Source organism: Corapipo altera, unplaced genomic scaffold, assembly GCF_003945725.1.
Source record: "Corapipo altera isolate COAL_440 unplaced genomic scaffold, ASM394572v1 55, whole genome shotgun sequence".
In the NCBI taxonomy this organism is placed as follows: domain Eukaryota; kingdom Metazoa; phylum Chordata; class Aves; order Passeriformes; family Pipridae; genus Corapipo; species Corapipo altera.
Window position 1 is genome coordinate 17,063,269 of NW_020884882.1, and position 12,760 is coordinate 17,076,028.

The 12,760-nt window shown below is 48.2% G+C and overlaps 1 protein-coding gene across 6 annotated transcripts in view; it reads left to right on the forward strand.

The window, feature by feature from the left end:
* The window catches only part of GRM7 (glutamate metabotropic receptor 7), a 139,938-nt gene that overhangs the window by 55,437 nt on the left and 71,741 nt on the right, over positions 1-12,760 (forward strand). For all 6 annotated transcript variants that reach the window (XM_027640729.1, XM_027640725.1, XM_027640726.1 and 3 more), the window contains exon 4: positions 8,301-8,441. In XM_027640729.1, the coding sequence (XP_027496530.1) occupies positions 8,301-8,441 (141 nt within the window). The remainder of the gene's footprint in view (positions 1-8,300; positions 8,442-12,760) is intronic.

Sequence of the window (12,760 nt, forward strand, 5' to 3'; positions counted from 1 at the left end):
TTTCAGTAACATAACACTACTCCAGATATTTGTCTTTCCCACACTCTGGTAAAGTTTGCATTAAGCCCTTCACTTACACAGGGCCAAGTACAAGAAGTTCAATACAATAGTACAGCAACTTTAATTCGTGGAATTAAATTGGTGTGCTCTGTTAAAAAAATAAAATCTAAATCACACCTGAGCTTTTTCTTTGACCTCCCTAGAATTGAAATTATATTTTTAGCCATGGCAGTTATTTGAAATGCTGATGTGTCAGTCCCCAAAGAGGGAATACTTGTCTCAAGTATTGCCACTTGAAATTTTGGGAAGCCACACAGATGTTCATCTCCTCATTATGGAAATAATGTATTTGGTTAATGTGTTGGTATGAAGAGAGGGGAATACAAATTATCCTGCAACTTGAGAGCCATTTAAAAGTTTCCTTCTGTTGAGACAGCCTCAGTCATCTCTCCCAGGGCATCTCTGCAGGGCCCTGACCCAGCCAGGGCTGGGGACTGTGCCAGGGCCAGCTCCGGGTGCAGTTCTGTCCCAGCACCCCCAGGACATGCTCTTGGATGTTTATCTTCCTGGCAATCCAGGTGCTGCTCCTTGGGGACGGGGTCTGAGTGTCTCTGAGCACTGTGATTCCACCTGGGTGGCTTCCAGGGTGACAGGAGCAGGGGATCCAAGCCAGGACCTGCCTGGTGGTCCTGAGGGCTGGCCAGGATCCCAGAGGGAGTGCTGGGCTGGGCTGGGGTAGCCCTGCAAAACAGAAATAGTGGTGATGAGAGGACGAGGAATGGATGCTTAGAGGATCCTCTGCTCCTAAAATACTTCAATCAAGTTGGAAATGTGTTTTGCTTTCCCCAAAAACACAGGGAATTCCAATGAGGAGCCGATGTGGGCGTTCCTGTGCAGGACCCCATGGCCTCGAGCACAGCCTGAGGGATGGGACTGTGTCCCCCAGCCTCAGAAATCATCCCTGTTATCTTCCCTTTTCCTGCACAAGTCTGAGCAGCTGTTCTGGCTGGTACCTGGGGCTCTGATGTGATTAATGAGCACAGTTGGAGGGGAGCTGGGACTCGTGTGAGTAGCCTCAGCTGAGGAGTGCTGAGAGGAGGGAGGGAACAGCAATCACAGCCCCTGTCCCACCCCCCAGCACACTCTGGAGTCCTTAGAGCTGCCTTAGAGTCCAGAAATCAGTTATAGCAAGGAAGTAATGTTTGTTAGAGCTTCTAAGGGAAAAAGAAAGGAAAGGATGTGATGGAGGGTTTGGGGACTGTTTTGAGTGACCTGGGGCTGTTCAGCCTGGGGAAGAGAAGGCTCCAGGGAGACCTTAGAGTCCCTTCCAGTGCCTAAAGGGGAGTTGAGAGGGACTCTGCACAAGGGCCTGGAGTGACATGACAAGGGGAAATGGTGTAAACTGGCAGAGATTGGGTTTAAATTAGAAATTAGGAAGAAATTCTTCCCCATGAGGGTGGGGAGGCCCTGGCACAGGTTGCCCAGAGAAGCTGTGGCTGCCCCATCCCTGGAAGTGTCCAAGGCCAGGTTGGACGGGGCTTGGAGCAACCTGGGATAGGGGAAGGTGTCCCTGCCCATGGCAGGGGGTGGGATGGGATGAGCTATGAACCATTCTATGATTTTCTTGGGAATGTTGTCTCTAGGGAATGTGAAAAGAAGATTGGCAGTGTATGCAGCAGTTTAGACTGAGCCATGGCTGCTGTGCACAGCCAGAGGTGCCAGGGATGTGCCTGCTGTGCCAGCCCCAGCCTGGGCTCCCCCTGAGCCCAGCTCTGCCCTGCAGGGAAAGGATGTCTGTGCAGGACAGAGCCACCACCTGACACAGCCTTGGAACAGGGTTGTTCCTGTCCCCAGCCAGGGCTCCTATGTCCCAGGGTTCCCATGTCACCAGGGAAATCTGGGTGTGCCCGGGGGCTCTGTGTGTGCCCGTGTGGGGCTGTGGGTGCACACACACTTCAGGCTGCACAGCCCTATCTCTGCTCTGTGGTGATTGCTGTTGACATGGAAACACTGCAGTGAGGCACAGGCAGATGTACAAGGGGAGAGCAGGAGCTCTGTGCACGGCAGGGATTGCACACAGACCCTGCAGGTGAGTCCTGCAGGCTGGGCTGGGGCACAGCAGGAGCAGGACAGGCTTTGATTTCCTTCTGGGTTGTGTTTGCTGGGCAGATGTGACAGTGGGACAGTGGCTGAGCACCCCTGGTCCCCAGAGTGAGTGCCAGTGCAGCACAGGGTGATGGTGGCACACTCAGAGCCAGAGGGTGACAGTGCCCTGTTGTGTGACACCACTGTGGGTGCCCTGTCCTGGGGCTGCCCAAGGGGCTGGAGCCTCTAGACCATGCTGGGGTGGGTGCTGTGAGCTTTGGGGGGCTGGGGGTCACCCAGCACTGCCCATCCCATCCACCCCTGGGATGGCACAGCCACAGCCTCTCCTCCATGGGCAGCTCTGACCTCCACTCCCTTTATTCTGCACATTCACCGTGTGCCGGTTGACTTTTATTCTAATTCTTTATTATAATTTTAACCTGTTGAGCATCTCCAGGAGTGACTCCAGTTGCTGCATTACAGCATAGAGGGCTCTCTGCATTTTTCCCCTCGGTTTGAATTATGCAGGTTGCTGCCTGCAGTTTAAGTGCCTTTCAGGACACGCACCGGGCGTTTTGTCAGCTGCCGAAAGCAGGAAAACCACTCTCATGTTCTGCATTTAGACCTTCTGTACCTCGGATTTTACTGCTCTGCATTATTAAAATGGAACAGGCCATCTGTGGAGCAGCTTCTGGTAAAAAGAGTGGGAAGCAGGAACTTAAAAACCTGATGGGAAGAAGCCATCAATGCGGGCAGAGGGATCTGGTTAAAGAGCCAATTGCGATGGAAAACTGAAATAACAGCTCAGACAGGAAAGGGGGAATGGCTTCAGACTCCCAGAGAGCAGGCTCAGATGGGATATTGGGAAGAAATCCTTCCCCGTGAGGGTGGGGAGGCCTGGCACAGGGTGCCCAGAGAAGCTGTGGCTGCCCCATCCCTGGGAGTGTCCAAGGCCAGGTTGGACGGGACTTGGAGCAACCTGGGCTGGTGGAAGGTGTCCCTGCCCATGGCAGGGTTGACACTGGATGATCTTTGAGGTCCCGTCCAACCCAAACTGTGTGGCTTGGATTGGAAAATCCACCTGCCATGGCCAGGGACACTTCCTACTATCCCACATTGCTCCAAGCCCCATCCACCCTGGCCTTGGGCACTTCCAGGGATGGGGGAGCCACAAACTCTGTGTTATTTTATAAGCAGCTTTTATAAAAAGCTTTTCACTCATCTTCAGGTGTGAGGAAAAGGAGTATTTCATGGATAAGGTCCTGACAAGACCAATTTCCAGTAACTGGGCAGCAGGAAAGGCTGAATGAGTGTGAGAGACATCCTGCTCCAGGTGTATTTTGGAATCTCCTCTGTTTGGCCTGGCTCTGGTGTGGTGGGTACAGCAGCCACAGCTCCCCCTGGCAGCAGTGGGTTGGTGAGCAGTGTTTTCCCCTTGGCTGGCACTCTGCAGACTGCAATTCCTAAGGAATTATTCCTGCAGCAGGAGCCATGTGTGAAGGAGGAGTGGAGTGTTCAGGGAGCACAGAGCATTGTCTGCACTGAGCAGCCCAGCTGATTATCCCCCTGTCAGCCTGAAAGGCAAAACTCTCAATGCTTTGTGGAGCTGCAGCTCCTCCGGGGGAAGAAGCTCTGGATCCTCTGGGGTGTGGATTTGGCATTCCTGGTGTTCCCACAGCAGGTGGGGGGTTGCCCTGGCTGGAGCACCAGGCTCTGCTCGGGTGGGATGATCCTGGTGCCTCCAGAAGGCCATGGCAGCAAGAGAAGTCAGGGATGGGGATGAGCTCCTTGTGTGTGTCTGGGTGAATCCCACCCTCAGCTGAGGATGGTGGCAATGAAAATAGCAAATAGGAGTGGTTTCATTTTCAATTCAGGGCTTTCTGCTGTTTATATTGATGTACATGGGAGGTCTCCGAGAGCAAGAAGGGCCTGAGGGCTATAAAATGTAGCATAATGAATGATAATATAGTTGTATATTAACCTTTCTATGAGAGCACTGCCTCAGACACCACCTGGGTCATGATCCCATTGCTGTGGCAGCTGTATAATTTTATAAAAGTGATAACGATGATACTTAGCCAATATATATCCACTTCCCTAATAGAAGCTTTAGAGCTTCAAATCCCAGATTTGTCCAAAGTGTGGCAAGTGGAATTTCCTCTGTATATGATTTATGTCATGGATATAAAAAGTCAAATGTGACAGCAACTCAAATACCCTTTTTCACAGTTATAACCAGCAATTGTTAAGAAAAGAAAACAACTGCAAAGCACTTTTATGGCACGATGGGAGTTAATAAAATCATTTGTATAATGGCTTTTTTGCTGAGTAAGAAGGTCAAGAAAATATCTGTATATTGTCTTAATGGCTCCATAACACCCTGTAGTGTGTGGCTTGGGCAACACCATATAATCTGCAAACAGACTTGCTGTCTTAAAATTGATCCTATCATTCCAACATAATGCTTTTATCCCAGATTTAATGCCAGTAAATGAAACTGTTTTGGGTTAAATGCTGGGAAAATTGGAAAAGTGTTTGAGGAGCTGCTGTGAACTCATTTGTTATCAATAATTGTAGGAAGGGATGGTTTGCTATCTGGGTAACTAAAATTGGTATAACTGGCAGTTTTTAGTGTGGACATCCTTGGACAAATAGAAGAATAAAAATATCATAAACTGATCAAATCCCTGCTCATGTGAAGTTGGGTCAATATGTTGTATTTGCTCTCACCTGGGCTGAGAATGAAAACACTTGAGGCACGTGAGAAATACAGCAGGTCAGTCATTTTGTGGTTTAATTAAGCTTAATGATTTTCCTTGTTAAGTAACCCCTGAGCCCGTGAAGTCCCTTCTGACACAGGAAATGGATGGTTTGACACGTGTGACAAACTCAGGGGGACACAAGTCCCTCTGAAGTCCCTGCTCCATCCATGCCAAGGGCACATTGGCCTCATGGGCCACTCCCTGCTGTTCCTCTTGGAGATCCTGGAAATGTCCCTTGGCTGCTGCTGGTTTCACTGGGGCCAGTTCAGCCTTGGAGCCCCTGTTTTGATCTTTATTTTCCCAGGCCACTGTTCTTTTCTGGGGGGCCCCTTGCTGTGCTGTGCAGCCACCCCTCTCCTGCAGCCTGTCCTTTCCCTGAGGATGTGTTTCTGAACTTTCCCCAGCACAAATCCCTCCTGCCAGGCTCCCTTTTCCCCTGCAAACCCCTCCTTAGTGCTGGCCCTGGCTCAGCCTCCCCAGCACGTCCAATTCCCTGGGCCCCTCTGCCAGGGAGCTGAGCCTGATGCCTTCAGCCAGAAAATGGGCATCAAAGGGAAGGAGAGATGCAGGATTAACGTGAGAAATAAATCATTTGGGTCTTTCTGTTTTGTTGGAGGGGGTAAATAGCATCCCCATGTCAGCAAGTCTTACTTTCTGGTTGATAATGGAGGTGCTCCTCTAAGCATTCCCAGCTCTGCAGTGCTGTAACATCCTTCCTTCTCAGTGATCCCCGGTCTGGGAGGACCTGAGAGGCATTTCAGGGTATGGAGGGCTGGGAATGTTCCCTGGGCAGGGCTGGGTGCTGGCACTGCATGTCCAGACAACTGACTGTGAATGTAGGATAGAACACCTGGACCAAATGTGACCTGGCTCCAGCCAGCTGGGGGTCAGGCATTCTCATCTTCCCTCAGGAATTTATGTTTTCAATCCCTTAAGCACTGCTGACCCCTCCTGTCCTGACCAAAGGGGATGGCACTCCCTGAGATAGTGGGAAACCAAACACAAGCACTTGTCCCCTGCCTGGACTTCCCCAGCCCCTCCCCAGGGCTTGGGATCGGGGCCCTTTCCCCTTCTCCCCCCTCCATGCTCCTCCTTTTTTTTCCTTTCAGTCTTTCATCACTATGGAGCTCATGTACATATTTATCCTGTGGTGGGAGATAAATGAACCCATTAGGCAGTATCATCTCTCTATGTGTAAAAATAATGATTTAATCAAATCATGGTGATTTGAAGTAATAAGAGATTCATTTTAATTTGGAAAATCTCATAAAAGAACTATCTATATCTCTTAGATGTATTTGCTGAAAAAGTAATTTGCTAAAGTATGAAATATGGAGAACATTGGGGAATCAGTAAATCTTGTCACACCAGTGAAGTACTTGGCCGTGTACAGGGGTAAGAAGAGATTATTCCTACTTTTGCATTAAAGCATCCAGCTTTTTTGGCTGGGTCATCTAATTCCCTGTGAGACTCTGAACCCAGAACTCTGATATTTAGCACTCTGTGTGTAAGTTGTCTTAGTGTCGTCAGTTCAGAAAGATTAAGATTAAGCACAGGCTTAAGTCAGTTGTTGCTGCAGAGAACATGTTTGCCTGTGTTCCAACCTGAGTGTTTATGAATCATGTTCTTTCCAAAAGGTATCTAAAGTTAGAGATGCATTTGAGGTGTTCCTCTGCCTCAAGCCCACGGGCACAGACGGGACCACTGGTGTTTGCAGGACTGTGGGAGGTGTAGGAATAGTCCTGCCTGGGGAGGGGTTTCAGGGCTGTGGCTGCCCCATCCCTGGGAGTGTCCAAGGCCAGGTTGGACGGGGCTTGGAGCAACCTGGGCTGGTGGAAGGTGTCCCTGCCCATGGCAGGGGGTGGCGCTGGATGGGCTTTAAGGTCCCTCCCAGCCCAAACCAGTCTGGGGTTCTTGGCCCTAAGTATGTTGGGAAGGAGGGCAGTTCACCAAGGGGGTGCCTTTGGAGTTCTTCCCCAGGACCTTGGCTCTGTGGGAACAGCAGTGCTGGGACCTGCAGCACAGCCAGGATGGGAGGGGGCACAGTATTCCCACACAGGGAGGAATTCACAGAAATTTGTCCAGCTCTGAACTGTCCCATTGTCACTCACTCATCTCCTTGTCCTGATCAATAGGAAATAATGGTAAAACCTGGTCCCTCTGTAGTAGGATCCATATTCCTCCTCGTGAATGCAGAGGGATCATTAAAGCAATCAATGGGAATGTTGTTATTTGTTATTAAATCTGTAAAGGCTTAGAGTAATTCATATGGAATTTTATTACAGTTTTATCAAGACTCATTGATTTTACCTTATTAAGTTATAGAGCCCTTTTCCCATAGGTCAGTGGCTTTGGCACATGGGGAATGTTCCTTGTTTCTCTTTCTGAGCCATTTGTATGTTGTAGATCTTATGACTGAATATCCCCTTTGAAATGCTTGTTTAATTATGAGTAAAACTATTATACACAGGTTGGCAGGAAAAAAAAGGTTTGGTTTGTGTGCTCTTAAAACCTGGTGATTTTTCTTCTGACCCATCTGACCATGAATACTTTCCTTAGGAAATTTTATCCAAGAAATAGTAATGGTGGAATGACAGACTGCTTTGGGTTGGAAGAGCCCTACTTTTAATTTAATAAACTGTATCATTTTCTGTGGAGACTGCAGGTAAAATGATAGTTTGCTTTCAGCCTGTTACTGGAAGGTCCCAGTACTGATTTTCCTGGTTTGATTTTGGGACATGAGGTAGGTTGGGATGCGACTCGTGAGCAGCAGACTCAGCATTAGGAAAATACATGTTGTGGTTGGGTCAGTGGCACACAAAGCTGACAGGAGGAGGTGGATTGACCCTGTTCTGGATCCCCTTTCCCCTTTTAAAACATCTGGGTTTGTGCTGTCTATTTTTATGCCTAGGGGAGGAGTGCTGTGCTCATTTACTGATGCCAGATGGTTTTCCTCCGGCTCAGTTCCATCGTGTGCTGTGCCAGCTTGTGTCACTCTGCCCACCTATGGCACTGAGGGAAGTCATTGACTACAGTGGCAGGAACTTCTTCCCTCTTTCAATGGAATATGCATTTACAGCCATTCCTGACTGCAAACCCCAAAGGACCCCTGTGATGATGCGATAGAGAGGCACAGCTGCACCATATGATTTATTTTCATTCCTTATTGGTGTGTATCTATTCCATGCTTTTTTCCTTATAACTCTTATCTATATTAATCTTGTTTCACATTTATCTTACCCAGTTTTGTACCTGGCAGTCAGAAACAGAGTAACTGCCCTGCAAGATGCAGCTGATAAGAACACATGCAATGGATTTTCTTTCTCTCCAGGGCCATCTCACGTGGACAGAGACGTGGCACATGCTGGGTGCTAAGGGAGATAGAACCAGAGGGTTTGTTTTTCAGGCTGCAGCACGAGCCAAACCTGAGCTCTCCCCTCTCTCCTTCCCCAGGGTTCGATGCCTATTTTACCTCCCGCACCCTGGAGAACAACAGGAGGAACGTGTGGTTTGCAGAGTACTGGGAGGAGAACTTCAACTGCAAGCTGACCATCACTGGCTCAAAGAAGGAAGACTCGGACAGGAAATGCACAGGTAACACACCCCTTCCCCTCCTCGTGCTGCAGGGTGGGCAGCAGTCCAATAACTGCCCAGCCGGAGGAAGGAGGCTTGGCTGGGGAGGGAGGGAAAAATAAATTGCTTTTTTGTAGGTTGTAGAGAAACTGGAACAGCAGCATCAGCCTTACAGAGAAATAGAGGCTACAAGAGAAGTAGATGGAAAGAGTCAAACCTTACATTCTTTTATTTTTTCCTGTTTCAGACTGTCCATCCAGCAGGAAAAAGAATGTTTTCCATGGGACCCAGAAGTACTTTTGTTTGAGTTCAGGGTGGCTGGAGGGTGTTTTGTTAGTTTGTTTTAGATGGAGAATCTTTCACAACAATTTTTAGGAGGAAGTTCTTGGCTGTGAGGGTGGGGAGGCCCTGGCACAGGTTGCCCAGAGAAGCTGTGGCTGCCCCATCCCTGGAAGTGTCCAAGGCCAGGTTGGACGGGGCTTGGAGCAACCTGGGCTGGTGGAAGGTGTCCCTGCCCATGGCAGGGGGTTGGAATGAGATGGTTTTAAGGTCCCTTCCAACCCAAACCATTCCAGGATTCTATGTTTCTATGACTGACTATGTTTCACAGCCAGTGGTGCCACCTGACAGGTGCCCTGCCCGGCCCTTTCCTTCCCTCTCCTTTAAATTCTTCACAGCAGCACTTGAAACGTGTTACGTTAAATGACTGCCTTGAATTTTGATCAAAGGGAATCAGTTCATAGGAGGGTTTGTTTTACTTTGATTGAAAATTGATGGTAACTCCCCATCCTTCATCTCTTTTGGTTCCAGCTCCCGGGGGGAGTGGGAGTGTCGAGCACACAAATAGTGCAGCTCCCACTGGGAACACACTGCTCTTAAATTTGGCGCTTGGAGTCTCCCCAAAAGGCTGGAATCTGACTACACATTGCTCTAAGATCTTTAGGATGATTTCTGGAAGTGCCTGATGCCCTTTACTGTTCGTGCCATGGTTTATTACAGTTGCTCACAGCCCCTGTTGTCTGATGTGGCTGTAAATGTTGTTCTTCTTTCCCTCAGTGTATTTTGGGCACAAACATCTGGTTTTGGTGACCAACTTACCCTGTCGAGCTGAAAGGCTGCATTAGAGCTCAATATTGTCCCAAATGACAAGCCCTGACACCTCCCTTCCTTCCTCTCCAAACTGAAGGAAATTGGGCATCAGAAAAAGCATTAACTGTGAGTGATATTGGCAGTGTGAGAGTCAGAATGTCCCACTGATGGGATGATATTATGACTGATGGCTATCATTATTTTGGGATCTGATTGGTGCTTTGCACTGCAGCAAGGTGCAGCTCCAGGCCTCAGCTCTGACAGCAGCAGAGCTCCCGAGCCCAGGGAGGGGTCAGAGCTCACCTCCACACCCAAATGTTCTCACTGTTCTCAAGTAGAAACTTGAAAGTTCATCTGCCTTTCTCCTGAAAATCCCAGGGGATTGGGTTGATGGTGTTGAGGTAAAGGCTTTTGTGTGTAATGAGGTGATCTGGCTGGGGCTGGGCCAGGTGGGCTCTGTCACTGCAGGGCTGGTGTTGGATCCTGGAGTTTTTTGTCAGATGACAATACAGGGATTACATTGCAAAGAGGCCTCATTGTCCTACTCTGCTCCTTGAAATTACAATATTTACTCTGGAATATTGTTAGTTGTCCTTAAGCTCTGGTTCTCAGCTACTTTCACATAAAGAGCTTATTTGGAGAAGCCTTCAGACTTTACCCCTCCTGTGTGTGCAGTGCCTGTACCAGGAGTGAGCACCAAGGAGTAGCTCTGATCGTGTTTGTAGAGCCCTGGCTGCAGGAACTCCTGTTGGGGCTGTAGTGCCACGAGCAGCTGCACAGGCTCTGCCCTGGAGGAGGTCTGGGTGCTGTTCCCAAAGGCTGATGTGGGCACTCAGTCAGAGACTGAGAATTGTACCTGTGGTACTGTGGATGTGTCTGTGCTCAGAGGCACCGGGTTTGTGATGGTGCTGAACACTCTGCAGATGGAGATGGATGAAGAGCAGATATTTTTCTGTCAGCACTTAACCAGCTGCTGAATTCCAGCTTATAATCACTGCCTGTTTGATACCGTGAGCATCCCACAATCTTTAAATTAAATCTCCTCTTAATGATGACTATCACCAGGTTCTCAGAAGCACTATTGTGTGAGACCCTTTGAAAATGGGTTTAATCCTTCAGAAACTGCACCGGTGTCTGAATTCCTCTCGTGTGAGCACCGATGCAGTGACATTTTGATGTCTGTCTGGGCAAATTATATGCCACAAAAATTGTCCTGGCGATACTATTTATTCATCATAACACGCCCCCTATGGTATGTGATCACAACAGTGAGTCCACACAGATCAGCTGCAGGAGGCATGTGGAGAAGGTGCAGGGTGAGGAGCGATGTGTCGGCTGCTCTCCCGCACTGGGAGGTGTCAAGTGTCGCCTTTGTGGAGATGCAGGAGGTGTGACCGGGAGTTCTCAAACCTGCATTTCACTTCTGTCATCTGAAGGAGATGGCACAAGAGGAGTTCCCTCTCTCTGTGTTCTCACCACTCTGGATTTGGGCCTTTTTTTCCCTCTCTTTGTTGCAGTGTTTTTCTCTTGTGAAGATGCAGCAGGGCCCCGGCTGCTCCACCTCTCGGGAATCAGGATGATGAGCACTTGAGACTCGAGTAGGAAGGGAGTTAAATTATTTGTCATCACCTTCAAATAGATCCTTTGGAAGCAGAAGATGCTCATGTCAATAAATTGCTGTTGTGTTTGATCCTTCTCCTGACATCCCAAGCTACTCCATTTCCAACCATGGGACAGAAGCTCTCTTGAAACCACGTTGTGTGCAGGTGTCAGCTGCTTCACTGCTGAAGGAAATAATGCTGTTGTGTGGCTCCTGGAGATCTCCAAGTTAAAAAAAGCCAAGAAAAAAAAAACAACCAGGAGCATGTAAAAAGAGCAGAAGATGGTGCAAGTGGGGTTTATATTTACTTTCCGTGCTTTTGATGTCTTCTGGCAGCACAGAGGGTCCCATGGTTTCTCAACTCAACACCCAAGTTCATCAATTGGTTCTTCTCTTGCACCAAGTTTCACTCCCTGAGACCCCCCCGGTGTCCTGACCTGTCTGTGCTGGGGTTTCACTCCTGCCCCTTTGCCAGGAAGCACTCACAGCACCACCCCTGCTGCTTTTATCTGTAGGAAGTTAATGGCTTTGGCGACTTTCCTTCTCTTCCAGGAATAATTAATAATTGAATTTCTGTACTCCCATTATACAGGGGCTATTCCTGAAGCCTGTGGAAAACTTTCTGCTTAAGCTTCTTCAACTCAGCCTAAGAGGGGGAAATATTTCCCACAATAATGTTGAAGTTGGAATTAAAATTGTGCCCATCACTTTGGTTTGTCCCTGTCTGAAAATGGACTTTGGGCCTGTTTTGCTCACTAGTTACTACAGTGGTAGGTTGATATAAACTAGAGGGAACACTCTGCTCAGCCAGGCCCTTTAATTGGGATACTTTGAATTCTTTTTATATAGTCCGAAGACTATTTGACATATGTAAAACATGGCATTTGCTTTGCGGGTTCTTTGCTAGTTCAGATTTGGGTTAAACTTGTAATTGCAACAAAATGTCTTTGAAAGGTAACTCAACCCATGTTTGGGTGAAGGACAGCACATTCCAATTGCATGAATTCGTGCATGTTTTTGGATGAGCAGCTGCATTTGACTCCACACCTGGATTTATTGTGCACAATTCTGGATGTTTAATACTCAACTAAACTTTCCTGTTTCAGCACAGGAAACTGTTGTTGTTCATGGAAATTCCATTAAGATTTTAAATTTTCATACTTGGACACTGTTACATTGCTCTTGGGTTTCTTAAAGTGGGTTTTGCTCAGGTTCCTCTCAGATATTTCACTGCTAAGGCTTTTCTTCCTGCTGTGTGTTTGGCCAGCTGTGCTTCTGGAACATGCTCTGCCTTATCAGTATTGTTTGTGTGCAGCATTTCAGTCCCAGCTCCACTTCCCCTGGCACCCACTCCTGGTGCATTGCTAATTTGGTTACCAAGCTGGGCTGAAACCACTTAAAAGCATTTTCCTTGTCAGGGCTTGAAAATGTGGTAAATTCTGTAATCAATGAGAGGGGAGTGAAATAATGAAAAGGACTTGTGGAACTTCACAGTCTGGAAACTTGCTTTTTCTGCTGAATTATTTGCAGGATTTCGGTGTTTCCAGAGTAGCTGAGATTTAAAACCGAGGGGTTTTGGTAAAGAGTCTTTCAACCACAATCATGGAATCCCAGAATGGTTTGGGTTGGAAGGGACCTCAAAGCCCATCCA